General features: G+C 33.7%; 3 protein-coding genes across 5 annotated transcripts; all 3 read left to right on the forward strand.

Annotated features, from left to right (window-relative positions):
* Positions 1–802: 802 nt before the first annotated feature.
* Positions 803–5,308, forward strand: LOC136216812 (factor of DNA methylation 4-like). The gene is made up of 6 exons (XM_066003366.1): positions 803–1,850; positions 2,057–2,238; positions 3,236–3,304; positions 3,415–3,717; positions 4,072–4,278; positions 4,918–5,308. Exons 1-6 carry the CDS (start codon positions 803–805, stop codon positions 5,146–5,148), a joined length of 2,040 nt encoding a protein of 679 aa, XP_065859438.1. The 3' UTR covers positions 5,149–5,308.
* Positions 5,309–15,301: 9,993 nt separating this feature from the next.
* Positions 15,302–18,318, forward strand: LOC136217665 (small COPII coat GTPase SAR1A-like). Its single transcript, XM_066004280.1, has 3 exons — positions 15,302–15,576; positions 16,008–16,139; positions 17,573–18,318. The coding sequence occupies exons 1-3, from the start codon at positions 15,448–15,450 to the stop codon at positions 17,891–17,893; spliced, it is 582 nt and encodes a 193-aa protein (XP_065860352.1). The 5' UTR covers positions 15,302–15,447; the 3' UTR covers positions 17,894–18,318.
* Positions 18,319–18,630: 312 nt separating this feature from the next.
* LOC136217666 (protein DETOXIFICATION 16-like) lies at positions 18,631–21,989 on the forward strand. 3 transcript variants are annotated; one of them, XM_066004281.1, is made up of 9 exons: positions 18,631–18,785; positions 18,896–19,176; positions 19,246–19,790; positions 20,002–20,088; positions 20,181–20,237; positions 20,313–20,551; positions 20,645–20,763; positions 20,842–20,928; positions 21,010–21,979. In XM_066004281.1, exons 2-9 carry the CDS (start codon positions 18,916–18,918, stop codon positions 21,124–21,126), a joined length of 1,512 nt encoding a protein of 503 aa, XP_065860353.1. In that variant the 5' UTR covers positions 18,631–18,785; positions 18,896–18,915; the 3' UTR covers positions 21,127–21,979. The 3 variants fall into 3 exon arrangements, with proteins under 3 accessions (XP_065860353.1, XP_065860354.1, XP_065860355.1); XM_066004282.1 differs by lacking the exon at positions 20,002–20,088 and having other exon boundaries at positions 21,010–21,981; XM_066004283.1 differs by lacking the exon at positions 18,631–18,785 and having other exon boundaries at positions 19,043–19,176; positions 19,250–19,790; positions 21,010–21,989.
* Positions 21,990–24,131: the final 2,142 nt, after the last annotated feature.

Raw genomic sequence — 24,131 nt, forward strand, 5'->3', positions numbered from 1 at the left:
TTGAGTTTTTAGTTCAATTGGTTCCAGATATGGTACTAGAGCCATTTCGACCAAGGGTTATAGTATGGTAACCTCATTAATTTGTGGAATTAAAAACAAATGGTGAGATAGCCTGTGTTGTACAGGCAGCAAACCAAGAGTCATTTGAGGGTGTGTCACAGCTTGAGCGGAAAAACATAAAGTGTGCATTGTTTTAGCATCAGATTTAGGAGAACAACATTAATGGATTTAGTGACAATATCTGAGATCTGGTTGCAAGGAATAATGTGGGGACAGACATTATTAGTAATGGACCTTGATATTTTGACATTCTGATGGAAAGTGGAAATATTTTGACTGTCAAAAACCATAATTTTTATTGCTATCAGGAGGAAAGATGCTACTGTTTACCGTTTTGCATCTAAATTCCTCACAAGCATCCAAGTGTCAGATTCATTATTATTGTACATTTTGCATGTAGTCGAATTTCCAAATGTGCACGACTGAGAAATGTTGTTGATTGACTTGTGCTCAGTGATTTTGAATAATCTGCTTTGCTAGCTTGAAATGTTGTTTTTGGATGACTCATTTTCGGAAAATTTTAGGGTACTCCTGGAGTAATACTCATGACCAATGAATTCATGATACATGTATATTTTTTTTTTCTTTGCACCAATCATGGTCATGTAGTGGTATTCAAAACTCTCAATTCCTCAAACCTGTCATGCTCAATTACTGTTTGATGCAGATGAAGCTTCATGTTTGTGCTCATTGTCCCTTAACGTTGTCTTTCGATTTTGATGTTTGTATTTCAGGTTAAAAAATGTCTCATTCTTCAGGAAAAGGAAAGGAAAGGCAGAGTGTTGATAATAGGTTGGAGGATTGTATAGACGAGTGCTATGAAGCCTTGAAAAGGGGAAGCATCAGAGTTAAACTAGAAAACTCAACTTACATATGTCCATACTGCTATGGGAAGAAGAGAGAATACTTTTATAGGGAGCTTCTTGAACATGCTTATCGTCATGGTAGAGATTTACGAAATGCAGATTACAAGGAGAAAGCTCGCCATTTAGCCTTGGAGAAGTATATGAAAAACTACCTCCATGATAAGGAAAGGTCAAGACTTGAGGTAGAAGGCAATAAAAAGAAAGATACAGGTAACAGTTTACCTACTCTTGACCCCTTTCATTCAAGACTTGAGATAGGATGCGATCAAAAGAAAGACACAGGGAAGGGGTTGCCAACTCTTAATTTAATTGAATTGTCCGACATTCCAAATTCTTCAATTCGGAATGAATCAACACGATTGTTTGTTTGGCCTTGGATGGGAATAGTTGCCAATGTTCAAACACAATTTCAAGGTGGACGTTGGGTTGGGGAGAGTGGTGCAAAGCTTAGGAATGAATTGACAACAAAGGGATTTGATCCAGTTAAGGTTCATCCCTTGTGGAGCCGTGCAGGTCATTCAGGATTCGCTATTGTTGAGTTTAAGAAAGAATGGGATGGCTTCAAGAGTGCAATAGTGTTTGATAAGGAATTTAAAGTCAATCATTCTGGAAAGGAGGACTACTTTAACCACCTCTCAAACAATCGAGGGGAGAGATTATATGGATGGGTTGCAAGTGATGATGACTACAATTCACAAACTATTGTTGGTGATTATCTGAGAAAAAATGGTGATTTAAAAAGTGCCTATGATAAAGAAGCTGAGGACAAACAAAAGGATTCAAATCTTATGATCAGTTTAAGCAATAGCTTGCAAAGGAAGAATGAGACTCTTGAAAAAATGAAAATAAAAGTTGAGGAGACTAATGCATCTTTGAACAATCTAGTAGAAGAAAATGATTCGATGGTCAGACGGTATAATGAAGGCAAGATCCTTTTTTTCTTTCTTCTTTTTTGATTTAATAGGCTATAAAAGTTCTTGTCTTTCCCTTTCAATTTCTTCTTGTCTTTTTTTCCCAAATCTTGTAAGGGACAAGTGTTATATTTAAATGGAATTAATTTGAATCATACATAATTTAAGTAATACATTCTGGAGCTAATTATGATTGTTATGTGCTTATGTTGAATGTAGAAATTGGACGGATGCAACAGGTTGCACATCATCAGTTTGCAAGGATTTATTTAGACCATGAGAACAGAACACTAGAACTGGAAGCTGAAAGAAAAGAATTGGAGAGGCGTGAAAGACAACTGGAAGAAAGAGAAATTCAAAATAAAAATGTGATGAGAAATCTTCATTATCAAAAGGAAAAGGTAAAGACATTTCATAGGCTGTTGAATTCATGCAAGGACATGACTTTTTTTCTTATGATGCATGGTGTTTGTCTGTGTACACGAATCATTCCCTAGTACAATTATCAGATCAACGATTTGTTGGAACTAGAAAGCTTATTATATATAAATTGCTCCAACTGTTGAATGAGGACTTAATTGAATGAAATCACTTTTATTAGAATAAAATGAAAAATTTACAAAACAATTATATAAGTCGTAGGAGATTTGCTGCACACACACAACTCACCACTCACTTTTTTTTCTTTTTTTCTCTGCCTTTTTATTTCTCACTTCACACATTAACACAAACAATTACAGTTGGCTTGAATATTTATTTTGGTTCCTTTATATGTTTTGCGAACTATTGATTCTCGTCCAATACGGTTAAAGTATTTGATAAATAGTCAAATGGGTTAAATAAGTTAAATTTTTTAATATCTTGAGTTTGCCAAAATATATAGTTGGCTTAATGCATAATTTACATCCTTAAACTTAGCACGTTTTGCTTATTGACTTTTAAAATAATCTATCATATTATGGTTGTTTTTAAAAAACTATCACATATAAGCATACCTATAGTTGACTCATTAAGACCTTGTGCACACAAAATCATTGATTTGTCATTTTGACGATGGGGTGGCGTACTGAACAAACTCACGCACTTTTCTTTTTATATAGCACGCACATGTCACCTCATTTGTCAAAGATGACAGGTCAACGATCTTGTGCGTATGAGATCCTAATAAGACAACTATAGATGCGTGATAGGTTTTTAAAGTTAACTTTAGGTGTTTGATAGGTTTTTAAGGTCAATTATTGGTGTGTGATAGGTTATTTTAAGTTTAAGTCTAAGGGTCCTATATAGTTTGTGGGCTGTAACACAAGAAAAGCGTTTTTGCAGTGGTTGTTCTAATGGAAATAATCTGTTCTAATTTCAATAGTAAAATGTGCTAAGATTACCTATTCATTCTTTTAGAATAAGATGGCAATTGTGGAGCAGAAAAAGGCAGATGAGGAACTGTGGAAGTTGGCAGAAGAACAAAAGGTGATTTTTTTTTCATTCATTTCCTTGAACTAGAGGATGAAAAGAAATGCAAAATATTCACTGTTAAAAGAACGTTTCTAATTCTTTTCCTATCCAACTGATATTGGTAGAGAGAAAAAGAGAAACTCTGCCAGAAAATTCTTGAACTAAAGAAGAATCTTGATGCTAAACAAACACTAGAATTGGATATTGAACGAATGAAAGGGGCACTAGAAGTAATGAAGCATATGGGAGAAGAAGAAGAAGAAGAAGAAGAAGTCATGGAGGTGAAGAAAAGGATGGATGAAATAGAGAAAGATTTAAAGGAAAAAGAAGAAGAACTAGATGACCTAGAGTCTCTTAATCAAACTCTTATGGTGAAGGAGCGGACGAATAATGACCAGTTGCAAGATGCGCGTAAAGAATTAATAAATGTAAGTGTTAGAACTATCTTATATCATATGTTCAAGGGTGAATATTTCAAATGCCCCTCAATTTGATCCCAAACCGAGTGTCCTCTGAGTTTTAAGAATGTTTTATTAACCCTTGCTTATGTGGGAGCATAAGAGGAGATTTGGACAAGTTAAATCACATATCACTAACTAAGTTCAGGAACTAATAGGTCAAGGTAAACAAGTTCAAGAAACCAATAGATAACTTTAAGTAAATTTAAGGAACCAAGTTATATTTAGCTTATGTTTATAAAAGAACTAAAAGTGGAAATTACTATTTTCTATCATATATGTACTCTGTGCTATTTTGTTAAGTCTAATTTTTTTGCTCCATAGTACTTGAGTGAAAATACCCGTGCTGCTATTGGTGTGAAGAAAATGGGCGAGCTTGATAGTACACCATTCCATGCTGCAGCAAAGAGAAAATTTTCTCCTAAAGATGCTGATGTGAAAGCAGCAGAGTTGTGTTCATTATGGGATGAGCATCTGCGAGACCCTAACTGGCACCCATTTAAGATCATTGAAAAGGATGGACGTTGTGAGGTAATTAAGTTCTCATATTCTTGATTAGTGTGTATGTTACATGTAGACATATTGTTATCTTGCTTGACTTTGTAGAATTTCACATCCATAAGGTTTTTGAACTTGAATGGGAAGGTTATACTTCCATTTATATGAAAAGATACTTCTGTTACCGTTTTTTTTACATTATTAATATTTATGCAATGTGAATTGTAGGATGGTAAGAGAATGTTACATTATTAATATATATTCAACGTAAAGATCAATTTGGCTCTTAAGTTTTGGCTATTAGGTTAATTTAGTCTAAAATCAAATTTAGTCATTTATTTGATCTTTTAACTTGGCATTAACACGTGTCATGTGAGTATGAGTAAATGATAGATATTAAATAACTACTAAACATATATTAGCATGTGTTACTTTTAACTGATGTGACTCTAGATGCGAAAAGACCAAATTGATACTTAAATTTTAGATTAAATTGATTTTACTAGCCAACTTAAATGACCAAATTCATCGTTTCTTCCAATTCTCCTTGCATCATTGTGTTACTTTCCCTTGAAGAATGTCTTGTATTCTTCTTCCTCATTACTTCCACTTAATCTCTTTTGATTAATCACTGATTCCTTCAAACTTTTGGAATTAATTTTATATGTGCAGGAGATACTTGATGATGATGATGAAAAATTAAAAGAACTGAAGAGTGAATTTGGTGAAGAAGTGTATGATGCGGTGACGAAAAGTTTGAAAGAAATTAACGAATACAATCCTAGTGGAAGGTATATCGTACGGGAGATGTGGAATTCAAAGGAGAACAAAAAGGCAACACTGAAGGAGGGAGTATCATATTTACTCAAACAGTGGAAATTGAGTAAAAGTAAGAGAAGTTGAAATACTAACTACATCAGGTTATAATATCATTTTTTTTCTACACAGCACTTTCTTATACTGCAGATTTTATTGGCCACAACATTGTTAAACTCTATTGCAAAACTAAGTCAGTCACTTGTGTTCTATGTAGCATATTCTAACGTGATTTTATTAGGAGGATTAGTTGATAGGACTCCCATTGGAATATTACTACTCCAGTTGGAATATCAACATGTATTCTGAAGTTAAAAATCATCTTTAGACCCTGGTCTTTTTTATTTTGATTCATTAATCCACTGATATTTTTATTTATACACGTTAAGCTCATAATTATTTATTTTCCATCTCATTAAATCCATACTTGTTAAATTAGTAAGTTGTGAACATCTACATCAGCTAAAAAATCGTTATGTATTTCATCTATATTTAAAATTATATTTTTTACAGCTTGTATTAAGGATTTTATCGTTTTCCTATAGCCACATTGCGTATATCAAAAACTGTTTTCAAACTGTGAAAAATTTAAATTTCAAATGCATGTAAAATGAATAACACTCTATTATTAATTGAATTTTATATTCAAAACTGATTTTTTTTTTATCATTAGAAACTTAACGTGATAAAAAAAAATCAAGAGACTAATGAATAAAAATGGCTTAATACATTAGTTGCCTTTTGAACTTATCCAAAAAAGTATTATGATTAAGTCTCTAAATCTATAAAAATGTCATAAAAATGTACAAAATAAAAAGTTAATTTGTTTTAAAGATTTAAAATCACGAAAAGGAGGAGGGTTGCGGTAGGTTTGTGGCGGCCAGCGTAAAACTTAGCCACATCTTATGACATGAACCATAATATAAATACCGTTGGGGCGTTCCCTACTCAGCGACGCGCTGCACTTCCTAGACCCGGGTGTAGTGATAAATGTGCAAGGGTTGCTAGGTCGTCGCCCCGAAGCGGCGCGCCACCCCAGGACCCGGGGGTGGTGTCAAATATGCAAGGGTTGTGGGTAAATAAGCTAGTCCACGGTAATGGTAGGGGTAGGGGTAAGGGTAGTAGGTTACGCTTTGGGACATGGAACATAGGTTCTTTGACAGGAAGATTAGCTGAAATTGTAGATGTTATGAAGAGGAGGAGAATAAATATATTATGCCTACAAGAAACCAAGTGGGTTGGAGCCAAGGCTAGAGAGATAGCTCCTTGGGGTTATAAGCTTTGGTACTCATGAAAGGATAAGGGTAGAAATGGAGTAGGTATTCTTATTGATAGGGAGTATATTGATGAGGTAGTAGCGGTGTCTAGGAAGAGCGATAGAATTATGAGTGTTAAGCTAGTGATAGGGGATGAGGTTGTGAATGTCATTAGTGCATATGTGCCACAAATAGGATTAGATGTGTCTATAAGACAAGCTTTTTGGGATGACTTAGAGGAAGTGGTGCAACAGGTTCCTAGGGATGAAAAAATGGTACTAGGGGGTGATCTCAATGGACACGTGGGTTCTAGGCGAGATGGGTTTGAGAGTGTTCATGGAGGGTATGGTTTTGGAGATAAGAATGAAGCAGGAAATGATATTTTGGAATTCGCATCAGCCTATGACTTGAGTATCATGAACACATGGTTTATAAAGAGAACATCCCACTTAGTGACTTATCGGAGTGGCGGTAATGCGAGCCAAATTGACTTCTTCTTAGTAAGGAGTGCTTGGAGAAAGAGTTATATTGATTGTAAGGTGATCCCTGGTGAGAGTACGACAACCCAACATAGAGTAGTGGTGCTAGATTTTCGAAGTAGGAAATGTATAAGAAAACAAACACCTCAAGTAGAGACTAAGATTAAGTGGTAGAAATTGCAAGGGGAGAATCAACAAAAATTGGTGGATGAGATGACCAAAAAAGATATTTGGACTTGCAATATGGATTCAGATATAGATTCGATATGGAATAAGATGGAGCATAGTATAAGGGAAGTAGCGAAGGAAGTTCTAGGGGAATCTAAAGGTAGCATGCCACCGGGTAAGGACACATCTTGGTGGACAGAAGAAGTACGACAAGCAGTAAAGAGTAAGAGAGAATCCTATAAACTATTGGGGAAATGTAGGAGTGACGAGAACTACGAAAAATACAAAGAGGCTAAAAGGGAAGTAAAGAAGGTCATACGAGATGCTAGAGCAAAGGTGAATCGGGATCTGTATACAAGATTGGATACGAAAGAAGGGGAAAGAGACATATATAGAATTGCTCGGATGAGAGATAGGAAGACGCGAGATCTCGGAAAAGTTAAATGTGTGAAGGATGTGGACCAGAAAGTCCTAGTTGGAGATAAGGATATCAAGGAACGATGGAGGTCCTATTTTGATGACTTATTTAATGGAGATCACCAACAAGATGTTGGAGATATAAGTATCCATCACGATATGATAAATCATGAATGCTTGCGGAGAATTCAAAAGGGTGAAGTCAAAATGGCATTAAGTAAGATGAAGTTGAAGAAAGCAGTAGGACCTGATGGCATTCCTATTGAGATTTGGAGATGTTTGGGAGAAAGAGGAATCGAATGGTTCACGAGGTTCTTCAACAAAATTTGGAGAAACAATAAGATGCCATCAGAATGGAGGAAAAGTACCTTAATCCCTTTGTATAAGAACAAAGGCGATGTCCAAGATTGTGCCAACTATCGGGGAATCAAATTAATGAGTCACACTATGAAACTTTGGGAGCGAGTGATTGAACAAAGGATAAGGAGGACGGTGAAGATCTCGGAAAACCAGTTTGGCTTTATGCCGGGAAGATCAACTATGGAAGCCATCCATCTAATGAGACAATTAATGGAGCACTATCGAAATAAGAAGAAAGACTTGCATATGGTTTTCATTGACTTGGAGAAAGCATATGATAAGATACCAAGGGAAGTACTTTGGTGGGCCTTGATAAGGAAAGGCATTTCGCGGAAATATATTGACATCATAAAGGACATGTATGAGGGAGTATGCACGAGTGTACATACTAGTGTTGGGAAGACTGAAGAGTTTCCTATTACGATTGGAGTGCATCAAGGTTCCGCACTAAGCCCATTTCTGTTTGCCATCGTTATGGATGAACTAACAAGTTCACTTCAAGATGGTATACCATGGTGCATGCTGTTTGCAGATGATATTGTGTTGGTTGATGAGACGAAAGAAGGAGTGGAGATGAAGTTGGAACTATGGAGGCAAACTCTAGAATCTAGAGGCTTTAAGTTGAGTCGAAGTAAGACAGAATATTTGGAGTGTAAGTTTAGCGGCCGTAGGAGTAGGGAGGCAGGGACAATCACCCTAGATGGGAGAGTTGTTCAGGCCTCGGATTGCTTCCGGTATTTAGGATCTATTATCCAAACGGATGGAGAAGTAGATGGAGATGTTGCTCATAGGATTAAAGCTGGTTGGTCGAAGTGGAAGAGTGCTACGGGTTTCCTTTGTGATCCCGGCATGCCTAATAGATTGAAGGGAAAATTCTACCGGACGGCAATTAGACCAGCATTGTTATATGGTACGGAGTGTTGGGCAGTGAAACACTGCCACATCCATAAGATGTCGGTGGCGGAGATGCGTATGTTGAGATGGATGTGTGGTCACACGAGAAAGGACCGGGTGCGTAATGAAATAATTAGGACAAAAGTAGGGGTCACATCTATTGAGAATAAAATGAGAGAAAACCGACTAAAGTGGTTTGGCCATGTGAGACGTAGAGCGCTTGATGCGCCGGTTAGGAGAACCGAAGAGTGGCAAAAGGATGTAGTGGTGAGGGGTAGGGGAAGACCTAAGCAAACTTGGAGGAGGGTGATCGAGAGTGATATGAGTTTATTGGGAATTGAGGAAAATATGGTAGTGGATAGGACGGAGTGGAGGGAGCGAATCTGTGTCGCTGACACGACTTGATTTTCACGGTTTTATATGATGGTTCATGTTAGCCGACCCCGAATCATTTCGGGACTAAGGCTTTGTTGTTGTTGTTGTTGTATTTAAAGAAATTACAATGTAGTAATTCTAACAAGTTCAGATGGCAAATTGATCACTATAAAAACAAGTTCAAGAGTTAATAGATCATTTTAAATAAATTCAAATGACATTAGCTTATTTTAAGCAATTTGAGGAGCTAATGTGACACTATGTAAGTTCTAAACCCCAATCAATTTTTCATACAAGTTTCGAGGGTTTTAAGGCATTTAAGCCAATAAAAATTGAAAAATTAAGTATCTCACGATGCCTTTTGCCTATCCTAAATACTAGTGTAATGAATACGTGTCAGTGTTTAATATAGTATTAAGAGGACTTGTTTCTCTCAATAAAATCTCCATTCTAATCCATAATTTTTTACTTAAAAAAAAAAAAATACGTCCTTATTTACTATGGTGCTTTGTTGGATTAATTTGGATGATATGAGGATAATCTATATATATTTCAAAATTCAACATCAATATAATGTTGAATGGGGAATTTTATAATAATCTCGCCTTATATTTTATTTACTGAATAGGGTTGATCTTTAGTTGCTTGAGGTACCAAAATGTATCAACTTTTGGTGTATAATCCTCACAAAAAGTAAGAAACTCTTAGGGGGCGTTTGGTTTGGGGGTTTCAGGAAAGGGTAGGGGAAAGGGGAGGCTTCATTCCCTTTGTTGGTGTTTGTTTTGCTAATTAATTGATTCTCTTTACCCTTTTTTAGTTTTGGGTTTACCCCTAACTCCTCTAACTCATTCCTCACTTCCCCCAAAGGTTTTCTATTCCCTTTCCCCTCTCTTTCTAACCTACACTCCTTATAAAATTCTATTTTACTCCCTATTTTATTTTTTATTTTTATTTTGGTCTCTATTTTTTTTTTATTTGTACATTTCTTTATCTTTGGATTAATTTCATTTTTGTTATATATTTTTAATTTTTTTACTCAAAAAATATTTTTTGACTAAATTTTACTTTTTTTATTTTTGTTTAATCCTTATATTTTTTTTAATCACTAGATTAATTTCACTTTTGATCCTTATAATTATTTATTTTTACCTTTTTACCCTGAAAAATAATTTTGACCAATTTTTTTTTCTTTTATCATATTATTCAGTTTTAATATTTATTTTTAATTATTTTAAAATAATTATTTTCTTTTTAAATATAATATTTATTCATTTTCTTTGATTAATTTTAACTTTTATGAACTTTATATTATTATCAATAAGGGTAGCAAGTGAATGATGTTTTGGATTGTTTGGGATTATATATGAAGTTATTTCACGTTTTATAGAAACTATAGTAAAAGAGTTGAATTTTTTTTTATTATATATGAAATTAAAAAAAAAAGTTTTGATTCCCTATTTGAACCAAACATCCACAAAGGGAATAGGGTGGAATTGCATTCCCTTTCCTAAACATATCCAAACACATAGGGGTATGAATGCTCATTCCTTTCCTTTCCTTTAGTTTCCCTTTCTTGATTCATTTTCCCTTACCCCTTGTGAACCAAACGCCCCCTTAATAATTTGATGCTCAATACATTGGAACTTTCAAGAAGAATATCTGATCAGGGAAAGGGGCGAAACAGAAGAGGATCCGTTTCTTTATCTTTTCTTTTTTTCTTACCTTCTTATGTTCAACGTGTCACTACGGTGGTGTCTTACTATTCATTCTACCTTTATAACCAGGTTTAGTTAGAGGGAGAAGGAGGAAGTTTATCTTCCTTCTTTCTCCAACAATGTTTTTAGATTTAGTTTTAGTTTCAGATTTACTTTTCTTGTTGGTTTTGAAATCTATATACTTATCGAACTTCTTTTTCTGTTACATCTACCTCTTTTAGCTATATTTCTTTCATTTTTTTTTCGGTTTTAGCAAGAACGGACAAATTTCATCTTATCCATAGACCTATAAATCTGCGTGATTGCATAAAATGAAAATGAGTCAGATTCGAATGTCCGAAAGAGCTTATATGACAAAGGCTGGATTACAATGGGTTTTTAATAGGTGGCATTATTATCGAGGTGTATGGACATGTAGGTCGAACAATGATCTTAATGTGTTGAGCAGGTCCAATTTATTCCAAAATAATTTATGAGGAACAACTCCATAAGTTCAATTCACTAACAATACAACATACAATATGGAATACTACCTAACATATGGCATACATCGTGAATGGGTTGCATTTGTGATCGAAGACCCTTAGTGAATTTGTTACAAATAAAGGCATGAAAGCGCATGAAATGATGTTGAACACGCTTTCGTGGCACTTCAAGCTCATTTTGCAATAGTTCGTGGACCAACACAAACTTTGCATAAAAGATATTATGAAAGCTTGTGTCATATTACATAACATGATAGTTGAAGATGAGCGAAACACATACGTGAGCAACTTTCTTGACGAGGTTTTTCAACCAACAATAGATAAAGACATTCAAAAGTGAACATATTCTGGATTTTGCGTTTATCTCGCAAGGGATCTTGACATCCACGCTAGAGGAAAGCACAATAAACTGCATTTGGATCTGATATAGGATATTTGGACGCATTTCGAAGTCACTAACCTTAATGATTGATCATTCTCAAATATCATGTTCCTTTTTCATATACTTATTTTTCGTATTTTTTTTACAATAGGTCAGTTTTTATTCAATTAATAATAATTATCAATTAATATTTTTTAATTAATAATAAATATTATTATTATTATTTATTCAATTATTAATAAATATTAATTTACAATTATTATTCAATTGAATAAACATAATTTCAACATTTCTTAAAATAATAAAAAATACTTAATTGAATAAATAATAAATATAAAACATTTTATGATAAGTGGGATCCATTTAAATTTGAGTATTTTCTATAACCGTTACAAAGAATTGTGATTAAAATAAGATATGTTTGGAAAAGATGAGCTATAATAAATATTAAAGAACATAGAGACTTTTCGTTTTACAATTTGATGACAGCTAAGTGTTATAATGTTTAATAATGATTTTTATGACTTTTCGTTTTAATAATTTTTATTTAATAATGTTATAACTCATTAACCTTATTAATAAATTATAAATTTATATTATTGTAATTAGTTTACCAAACCTTACAAAAATATATAACTATATATTATATAATATTTCTCTTTATACGTATATATTTTATAATAATATCAAATAATATCATTTAAAATTAAATTAAAAAAATATATAGAGTGGAAATAAAGTTAATGTATGAAATATAAATTTATTATTGCTAAACTTTCGGTTATTTCAGTCCAGTTCGGTCCAATCCAATCCAATTCGGTTATCGATCCGGTTCTGGATAAATTTCGGTCGAGTTTGATCTAAATCTTTGACGAAAAGTGAACGGTCCAATCCAGTTCGGTTCTCCGAAAAAAAAAGTTAACGGTCCGGTCCAATTTTGGAGTTTTTTCCTCGGATATTCGGTCCAGTCCAGTATCTTCAGGATCCGCGTCCAGCCCTATAACCAACTATAAGGATGCTTTTAGTGGGGTTAATGTGCTTAATCAGAACATTGCCAGTAGGAAGATTAATATGGTAATTAATGGTTTTGGTGGGCCATGTGACATGGGAAACTACAGTTAAGGGGTGGTAATTATAGATCTCAAACGTAGATGGAAAGATGAGTTTGAAGAGGAAGGAATAAGTTTTAAAAACACTACTAATTTGCGTAAAGAAAAAGACCTAATATCGTTCACTGCTTATTCTATGCAAATCATCGGATAGACCACAAAATTTATTTTGCATTAATATATCTTCTTTTCTTTAAAAAATCTCCACAGGGGAGTAGATGAGGGTGTGCAAGGAACCCTTCTGCACAGGCTTCAAAATTATAAGGGCTCCAAAATTTAAGACGTGCTTAGTCAAATATAGATATTAGCTTAAATTGAAAAAAAAATAATATAATGTAATAAGATCTATTTACACCGTTTTGCTATATTAAGCGCATATGTAATTTATATATTCAACAATTCAAAATTCACAATCTTTCCATTCATTCATTTCTTTTTATATTTTTCTTAATACAAAATTCTACTAAATATTACGGGTTTGATAAAAAAAATTAGCACAGAGCTCCAAAAAGTTTAAGACGACCCTGAATCTCCATAACCACTAGATTCTTTTTATTTTTGTAGTTAATTCAATTTTTTTTCTACGAACTCAAAATATATTTTTTTTTATTCGTAAGGGTATCCACCGCCCTTTCGCAGATGGTTTGCACCTCTATGGATGGGATTGCTGGCCACAGAAATTCTTTCTATCCCCAAAGGTGAAAGATCAAACCTTGAACCTTTGGTTAAGGGATGAAGAGCTTTTACCACTCCACCACAACCTCATGGTTAAAATATAATTATTTAGAAAGGAGAATATCTTTTGTGAGGATAAAATTATTTGTTATTATCGTTTAACTTTTTTATGTATATTATTTTCTAGAATCTTTACGATAAAATTATTTATTAGAATTTGAATGATTCGTGCACATGTAAAACAACGTGATTTTTTTAAAATTATGACATATATTACTATTGTTTACAAAATGTCCGATTACTTAAAAAAAAAATGTCCGATTACTCCTGCAAGAAAAAAGCTTAATGCATCATACACCCAAACTTATCTAAAAAAAACTTGTTTAGCCTTTCAATTTTCAAATTGTTTCAATATTAACTGGTTTAAAATATCATTACACAAATGTAGTAAATTAATTCATTGGTTGGAAACAAGTAAACTGGATATGGAAAGTGTGTTACACATATTTTGGAAAAATCAAACGAATTGATACGTAAACGACACGTCGGATTTGAACTGATACTAAAAAAAGAAACGGGGTTAATTATTATTTTCACCATAAAAGCCCTAACCCTATGAATTATATAATAAAATTGTTCATTTGTTACTGTATTTTAATAGTCCAATACACTGAAAGAAATATTTGTTACAGCTAGAGTCAGAAACATTAAAGTTTTACCTAAGTAATAGAAGATATTGGATTTCATGTAAAAATAATAATTTTTTTTCTTTCTATGTGTTTCGATATATACTTTCTCAAGACGCGTACAACATCATACGGAAGCAATGAGTACACTTTAAAAGTTCATAGGCTTAATTAAATTTATTCGATAAATTCATGCAGCGGATGATGTAGAGTAAAACCTCTGTAAATTAATACTCAATAAATTAATAAACTCCTTAAAATAATAATTTCTTCTAGTCCCGACTTGGGCTAGTTAAAAAAATGATCAATTTCAATAAATTAATAAGATAATAATTTTCTGGAATAACCCTTTATAAATACATTGTATTATTACCTCTATAAATTAATAATTTCTCAAATACATATTTCAATTAATAATTTCTCAAATACATATGCAAAATATATATAGCTATACATACTTAAGATAATTTCTTGAAATTTAAATCTAATTGAATTTCATCTCTAACTATTCTCAGTGTATTCAAAAGTGCCGGCATATCCTTGTCAAATTGTAACAGAAAATTGTAAAGAGATGATAATGATGCTATGATTGCTTCCTTTCTTGTGACTCGTTTCAAAGGTACCGAATCATCCCCAGCTTCATCCTCAATTGAATTTTGCTTAACATTCGACACAATTTCTTCTAAACTTGAGCATTCATTGTTTTCACCTGGATAATCAAATATTTAATTGACATCTATTGGATTGCGGTAACCAAGCTGACAAATCATTCCCTCAAGTTCATGAATGTTTTTAGTGGTTGCTTCCTCTAAATTCGTTGTGGCAGATTCATAAGAAGTCTATTTTTGGTATGATTTGAAACAACATTTCATATAAATTTATATAGTAATTCATTAACTATGATACATTGAATATTTTTAACATAGATACAATGAACTTCCAAATTCAATTAACTTGTATAATGTACATTTAATCTTATTTGTTTATTGATTTTAAACAAAAACTTTATTTAAATTAGTAATTTAAACTTTATTTTTTAAAAAATTAAAATCACTCTATAAATTAATAATTATTAATTTATCGATTAATTAATAACTCTCTAAATTAATAAAATTCCATGGTTTTTAAAAAAAAAAAAAAAAAATTCATGGTCCCAACATTATTAATTTATAGACCAAAAAGAAATATTCTTTTTTTCTTTTCTTTTCTTCCGTAATTGATAATTGTTTGTATTTCATCATGTCATCCTAAGTAGTAACCACTAACCAGCGCCTTCGAATATCGGATCGACCTGGTTCTCTCACCGGCTTGCGAAGACAGTAGCATACTCGAGCTCTCTCGACTTGGGATCTGATAATCTTATCACCATCTAAACCACAAAAGCCATGTTTCTCCTTGACTGGTTCTACGGTGTCCTCGCCTCTCTCGGATTGTGGCAGAAAGAGGCCAAGATCTTATTTCTAGGGCTTGATAATGCCGGAAAAACCACTTTGCTTCACATGTTGAAAGACGAGGTTCGTTAATTCTTTTTTCCCATTTTTCTGTATAACTTGATATTTTGATTAGGGAAACGAGAGTCTAGATCTCTGATTTGATTTTTTCAATTGGTCCTTCTGTAACTGAACGCATGTAAAACTTTTACCAGATATTCATTCAATTTACTCTCGTACTAGGTGTCAGTCTGTTTCATGAGGGTAGTTCATTAATTGTTTATATTGAGGACAATTTTTTGTTACTTTACTTATCTGTAGATGTTGTCTCTTTACTTTCTATACCAACTATAGTAAGAGTTAAACACTTTTTGGTTCAATTAGTTCAATTTCGGGGTTTCAGGTAAAATTGTAATGATCTGTGTCTTTCTCCCAATCTCCCTCCCCTCTGCTGGCTCCCCAGCTTTTATTTAAGAGAGCATTACGCTATTGTTAAAATTTTGTTCGGATTGCAGAGATTGGTTCAGCATCAGCCTACTCAGTATCCTACATCTGAAGAGCTCAGTATTGGGAAAATTAAGTTTAAGGCCTTCGATTTGGGAGGTCATCAGATTGCTCGAAGAGTCTGGAAAGATTACTATGCCAAGGTAAACTATTCATAAATAGAAGAGCTAGTTTTGCCGCTGTATATGTTCTCAAGTGGGTCAACAAATATTCTTTCTGTTATTCAAGTTATATTTTGGTATGCATTCCTCTATTGGCTTAAACAGCAACCTAAAATGGCTTTCTCCAAATTAGGCCTGAGATAGTAAAGGAATACTTTAGGGTGAACCTAATAGATAAACTGTGTATATTACATTGTTTAACATGTTTTATTTATTCTCTTGGATGTATTTTTTTCAAATTATGTGTATTGATGTCGAAATTTAGAATACACTGCTTCCTATTTATTCTTATTTGGTATCTAAAGTTCTGTTGTTTGTATGTTAATTTGTAGTGATGCTTTTATTACTATTATTTTTCTAGTTGTATGAGCAAATTTAAGCATGGTGATTTTTTTTTTTTCAAGTATTTGTTTATGTTTTTCATATTTTTCTGTAAATTTGCATCTTTTGCAATGTCTCCGCTAGAACCACACCAAACTGCGATTTAGTTATTGTCCGGGTATGGACTCATAGGCATCTCCTTAAATACGTTTTTGGTTCCCAATTCAAGTGAGTGGAATTATAAAATGCTTTCAAACTCCAGTAACTATGTGCACCTTTTCACTAAGGTATTAATATTATCACACCTCTGCTAAAGTTTAGCATGTTTTGAAGTGACAAGAAAGGAATAAATGTTAATAGGCGAGAAGCTATTGTTTATTGCATCATCATGTTCTTGCTTGCATGTATCCTTGTTGATATGAATTGCTTTCATGCCAAATTTCGGAAATTTTATGTGATTGGTCCAGTCTAGTTCTTTCAAAGTATGTTGCATGCTCTTCTTATATACTTGGTCTTGTTTCTTTGTTGTCTTGATGATTTACATGGCATGTCTTGTAAATTTTAATTTTCCAATAAAATTCTTTTAAGAGTATGCTTGTAAGAGCAAGTACTGAGTAACTTGTCAGTGAAGGAGAATGGCTTTAAACCCCTCAGTGTTTCTTTTCTTCACTCTCCTTTTTGAGGGGGAAAAAGGCATTTCCTTGCTGGAATTTGCAATGGCCACATAAAGGAATGGTCGTTTTTCTGGATCGCTTCCCAGTTTGGAAAGTGCTTGGGTCAATCACCTATATAGTACGTGGAAACAAGTTTGCATCGTATACATAGTGATTCTGACAGTCAATTATTAGCTTACTTTGCTACAGACTTACCTAATTGTGAAAATGATTAATAGGATATTGATGCTTCTTTTTCTGTCTCTTCTCTCATGTTTTATCTCTTGATCAGAGATTCGAATGTTTTCCATGCGGCAGGCATTTGTCCTTTATGCCCTCAACCACACTTTTGCATTATGTATTTTTATTTGAAATTTGTGCAAATAATTGCTTTCAGCATGAATTGCTGATAATGCGTTTATCTTTTGGGCTGCATCGAAGGTGGATGCTGTGGTATACTTGGTTGATGCCTTTGACAAAGAGAGGCTTGCAGAATCAAAGAAAGAACTGGATGCTCTCCTCTCCGATGAGGCATTGGCAAATGTTCCATTCCTCATTCTAGGAAACAAGATTGACATACCTTATGCTGCTTCAGAGGATGAGCTGAGATACCACCTGGGCCTCACTAACTTTACAACCGGCAAAGGGAAGGTGAACCTTGAAGATTCTAATTTACGCCCTCTTGAGGTGTTCATGTGCAGCATTGTCCGCAAAATGGGATACGGTGATGGCTTCAAGTGGGTATCACAGTACATTAAGTAGGATACCTATCTGGAAAATGTGTAAGGCAGAACCAAGAAGCCCCTAGCAACCGCAGCACGCCATGTCATACAAAAGAAGTTACATTCATCCGTCTGTTTAAATTGGATGTATTGTGGTCTGGATATATGTTGAAAGAAGTATTAATGCCACTGCTCTGTAAAATTTACTTTGTGGCAGCAAGTTCTTTGCTCTGCTTGTTTGTGAATTGAAATTTGCGTTTCTTGCTGTAGTCGTGTTACGGTAGAGCTAGAATTGAAGTTTCTATCATAATTTATCTTTGGGCAATATGGAATGTATTTATTTCGTTGTATCTTGAACCCGAAGATAGAAGTTTGTCTCCTGTTAGAGTTCATTTTGTGTATGTTGCACTGTTGAATAATCTTTGCAACAAGGTATGATTTTAATGGTTGAAGATTTCTTATTTCTATTATTGTATTTATTTAACCATGTACACAACTTGATTCTGTCATAAGATATTTCAACTTTTTTTGCGAAGTAGCTGCAACTTTTATTCACAATTGATGTTTCAAAGGATCTTAAAGATCACTTCAACATGGATGATAAGTTTAACAGTTTTTCATTAAATTGGACAACTTGACATGATTCTTGCTGAATAATATACTTGACAATACATAACTAAAATTAAAAAAAAAATTTGACACAGTATAAGTTAATTCATTAAAAAAAATATATAAATAAAACCTCAATCTAATGGTTACCCGTCAGCATGTACGTTACCGTATAAATATTAGGTTCCAAGTCAATGCCACCACCTGAGAACATCCCAAATTCCCGATTCTAAATCCCTGAACTTATAGAAAAAACAAAAAAATCCCAAATCGTAAATCCCGCCACCACCAATCTCTGGTCCACCACGGCCTCCACCCAGCAGGTTAGTCTTCCTTTTTATTTTTATTTTTCAGTTCAATCCGTTTCCATGCATAATATAATATGTAGGTTTAAGATTTAATTTTGGGTTTTAATTTCTTTCCCCCAATTTAGAACATAAAATACTCAGAAGAATGGAAAAAGGAGAAAAATCAGGAGTTGAATGTTGTCTAATTGAAAGGGATGATGATGATAAAGAATTATGTAGCAGAGGAGATTTTGTTGAGGAAGCAAAGAAGCAAGCGTGGCTAGCAGGGCCACTTATTGGTGTTAGTATACTTCAATGTTGCCTTCAAGGTATTTCAGTTATGTTTGTTGGGCATCTTGGTCAGCTTCCTCTTTCTAGTGCTTCCGTCGCTTCCTCTTTTGCTGCCGTCACTGGTTTCAGTGTTCTGGTAAACTCTTCTTCTCTTCAATCTAGATTCCTAATTTCAATTAAAATGTGATAGAATCTAAAACTGTAGCTAGGTATGGGAAGTGCATTAGAGACAGTTTGTGGACAAGCCTTCGGTGCAAAAGAATATCATATGCTTGGAATTCATACTCAAAGAGCAATCCTAACCTTATTAGTACTAAGCATTCCTTTAGCAATCATCTGGTTTTACACTAGCTCTATCCTCACAATTCTAGGCCAAAATCATGAGATAGCAATTGGAGCAGGAATATTTAATCAATGGATGATTCCTAGCCTTTTCGCCTACGGCATATTGCAATGTCAAAACAGATTTCTTCAAACTCAAAGCAATGTATTTCCTATGGTGGTTACCTCTGGTGTTACACTTGTTTTTCATATTCTTGTTTGTTGGGTTCTTGTTTTTAAATGTGGACTTGGAAGTAAAGGAGCTGCCTTAGCAATTAGCATTTCCTATTGGATTAATGTATTCCTTTTAGCAATGTATATAAAATTATCTCCAGCTTGCATCAACACTTGGATTGGGTTTTCTAAGGAGGCAATGCATGATATCCTCAGCTTTCTGAAGCTTGCAATTCCTTCAGCATTCATGATTTGGTATGTTGTATGATTGATTTAGTGGTTTATATATGTTGTAAATGCGACAAAATTATCATCGTGTCAAAACGGGTCGTGTTAGACGGTTTTTCTCTTTAAATAGTGTAAAAAATTGATAGCCCTAGATTTAACAAAACGAAGTAGAGTTTGAGAAGGTCAATAACACAAACATGTTAACAAGGCTGGTTTACTTAATGTTATCGGTCGCTAGCTTGGAATACTGGGCATTTGATTTGGTAGTTCTCCTTTCTGGTCTTCTCCCTAATCCCAAACTAGAGACATCTGTTTTGTCAATAAGGTAACTCCTTTTTGTTCTTATTTTGTTTGGAAACACCAGCTGCATTAACTATCTAACTAATATCTTTTCCTTTATTACTTATTTCTTCTCAGCCTTAATACATGTTGGATGGTCTATATGATATCTGTGGGGCTCGGTGGTGCCATAAGGTTACTTCAATTTCTTCAAAAATTTCAATTAAATTTTATTTCTTTCTTTAATTATGATTAAAAATTATCTATCAGCACAAGAGTATCAAACGAACTGGGTGCAGGGCGGCCACAGGGCGCCCGTTTGGCTGTGAATGTAATGATCATAATGGCACTTTCAGAGGGTGCAGCCATTGGAATAGCTACAATTTTGGTACGCCAAGTATGGGGAAAACTATATAGCAATGACCATCAAGTGATCAAATATGTTGCTCGAATGATGCCTTTGCTAGCTTTATCTGATTTCTTAGATGGATTCCAATGTGTACTTTCAGGTTTTAATTTCTTTTTATCTCATGCCCGAACTCATCGAAGAAGAAGGAAAAAGAAACACTAATATTTTGAGGCCAATTTGGTGGTATGTATAGGTGCTGCTAGAGGATGTGGATGGCAAAATTTATGTGCAACTATCAACTTTGGGGCTTATTATTTTGTGGCAATTCCTTGTGCCTTGCTCTTTGCTTTTGTATTAAATTTTGGAGGCATGGTAAGTTTCCTTTTACACTAATAAAACATATAAATAAGTGGCACAATTTTAAGGAAAAAGTACATTTTTCGTTATTAGGGGCTGTGGATGGGAATCATATGTGGGCTTTTAGTACAAATTGTGGCACTTGTTACAGTAATTGTATGCACTGATTGGGATCAAGAGGTAATTATTTTAAATAGTATTTGTTAAGCATTCAAATAATATCATGATTTATTTTCCCCTTTCCCTAATCTCCATTTTCAGGCGGCAAAAGCCATTGAAAGAGTTCAACCAGGGGCAGAGGGACATGGGGTCACGGAGGGTACATCGGTCCCCCAAATTTATGGCAACTTTTCATCCATTGACTCTCATAGTATTTAGTTTTGGCTGTGCCACTGCCAATATGTACTTATTGTGGCAATGTAGGGCATATAGAGGACACCTGCTATTGTAAACATGGATTTCCACAGGCTACAAGTTCAAATCCAGCCACTCTTCTCCACCAATTCAGTGAAATCTGATTTATATCCCTTAACCAAGGAGCTGATAACTATCCTGTCTTCATCCTCACATACAAGTCACTTTTAAACAGAAAATTCTGAAAGGCAAATGCAACTATTTCCTATTCATTTGAGGCTCCTAAAACCGGTAATTCCTTGGCCTTATCTCTCTTTAATAGCTTATAATTCCTGTTGCTAGATCATTGAAACAGGGCCACTAATCACGCTATCTGTGATGTGAAATATTTTTCAAGTTATAAATCAGTCAACAATCTTTCTAGTTCATTTACCTAATTGTAGAAGTAAAATACATTGGCATGGTTCCTGTGAATGCAAATTTGGTACTCCATAAAATGTATTATGAATACCAGGTTTTCAATACAACTTATTATCTAGCAGTTATTCTGAATGCTTAGCAGTGTTTCATCTCAGTTTACATTTCCTTTTCAATGTTGATTTGTTTATGACATTTGCCATTTGCCATTTGCCAAACAGAGAAAGTTACCTTTTTTTTAAGCTCTGCATGGCCAGTTGCTTGTTTTGAATTCTTTATTGCAATTGTGGATTATTCAACTGGTTTCACCTAGATCCATTTGATGAAACACAAGTCTCAGACAAGAAGTTTGATCAGGCATTATGTTATTATTCCACAACACAGTTTGAGAAATCTTTTAAATGCATCAGGTCAGACAATGGTACCTAAACATAAAGGTATTGATTTCACAAATGCCTTCACTCATATTGCAAAGTCACTGTTCACCGAAGGTACTTCTGTTAGCTTTGTTAGAGCGTCTCCAACAACCTCTTAGCTTGGCTTTTAAGTTAAAATTTGAGGAGTGAAAATTAAAAATCAGCTCCAACAGTCTCTTAATGGCTCCTCAAATAACTAAAAGTCTCTCCATCATCTCTATTAATAGAGAGTCTATCTCCACACTTAGTGCTTCCATCCTCTCACTATTGGTAAATAAAACGATAAATAAGAAGTGCATGTGAAAACTATTGTTGGAGATCATATGTCAAATCACTAAGAGTCAATTATTTATATTACTTTTAGAGAATGAACTAAGGGTCTCTGGAAATGCTTGTAGATTCACCTACCTAGCATATTCTTTTCTCTAGAAAACCTATTTTTCTTTGTTATAACCAACCTTAGCATGTAAACCCCAACTTCTTAAATAACTTTTATATCTTTGTTCTAGGATTAAAATTTGATTTGGCATCACATTCTTAACTTTCAAAAGTTTGCTAGGAAGTTGAACTTTTTGTATATTTTGAAGAACAATACTTTTTATTGTCCTCTAATAAAATTCAATAAAGGTCAAATGTATGATCTTGTTCCAAATAAAACATTTCTTATAAAAAATTAGAGGATTTCAAGTTCTTTTTTGCTTGCTAGAAAAATAGTTCTCAAATTCCATTGACTATATTTTTGTTTAGTTGTTAGAACTTGTACCTAAATTGACCATTTCCATACCCTTTAACATTAGCTTGGTTACAACCCAATTTCAAGATTGTTTTTAAATGAACATGTAAACTCATATTGACTTCTAATTAGTGTAAAGATGAGAATAAATACCAAGTCATTTTAAATTTGTGTGAATGAGTGAACAATAATATGTGAGGTGTTTAGTAACTTTATTCTCTTTGAGTTTGTTCGGTTAATCAAGACTTCCTTAGTTAAAATGTGAATTCTTATAATTGGATTGAGGCTTTTTGAGCTTTGTTTACTTATTTGCTTCTCGAATATTTGTTTGTACAAATGCTTAGCTGGGGCTGGTCACTTGGTGAAATGGGAGGTTTGCTAGTTCAGTTAGTCAATTTTTCGGGTTGGTTTGGTTTATTTGAGGGTAAGTAAAATTTTAAGTGTGAGAAGGTTAATCGGGATGTAAAATCCTTATTATTATTTAGTTCGATTTTTAGGATATTTTGACTTTAAACTATTTTTCTTAGTAATTTGAGTAAAATGCATGCTTTGTCCTTATTTTACATTTTGTATTGATTTTCTAGCTTTTAGGTTTGAATCATTTTTAGTTTAAGTTTTAGTTGTCCATTTTATTCAGGTTTTGAAGTAGGATTTTTTTATTTCCCTATTCAACATTTATGTCTTTTAATTTTCTTTCTTAAGTTGAAATAATTAAATACTTTAGTTGTTTTAAATTTCAAATTTTAATTAATTAAATTTGTTAGGATTTTAGTTTATAAGAATTTTGTTTTGAAATTAAATTTGATTTATGGTTGAAAGATGGTTTTAATCCACCTTTGATGCTAATTCAAGATGGAAGAGACTTGAGCTTGATTTTACGGATTTTTTGTTGAGGGAAATTGTTGAGAAGAATTGCCAAAATCTATCCAAACTCGTGAGCTTAATTAGTCAACACGACGTGTCAGCTTTTCCAACACACTATCTCAAGCCAGCAGGTAGGCAGGGTTTTGTGCAAAAGCCTCAACACGATGTGTTAAAATGCCCAACACGTTGTGGCAAGGACTAGTGTCTTCCGCCTTCACCCCTACGATCTCAACATGGCGTGCCAGCTTTGCGAACACGTCATGTCAGCGCCTAGTGAACCTCAACATTGCGGATGAACAAGAGAACATGTCGTGTCAATATGATGAAAATTTTCATATTTTCAAAATTTTCCAACTTTTTTTAAAGTGTAATTTAATTATTATTATATCACTAAGGCTTATTTTTCTATATAAACTCACTTCGAATTCATTTTTAAATATTCAAATTTTCAGATTTTGTATTCCTTGGTATCACTCTGAGCTAGTTGTTACTTCATCGATCTATCATTCCATTGAAGAACTTCGCCAATCCATTCTCTAACAAGCGAAGTGTTCCCCCGCGTTCATATCGATGGAACATTAGTACCGAGTTAGCAAGTG

The sequence above is a fragment of the Euphorbia lathyris genome, chromosome 2, assembly GCF_963576675.1.
Source record: "Euphorbia lathyris chromosome 2, ddEupLath1.1, whole genome shotgun sequence".
In the NCBI taxonomy this organism is placed as follows: Eukaryota; Viridiplantae; Streptophyta; class Magnoliopsida; order Malpighiales; family Euphorbiaceae; genus Euphorbia; species Euphorbia lathyris.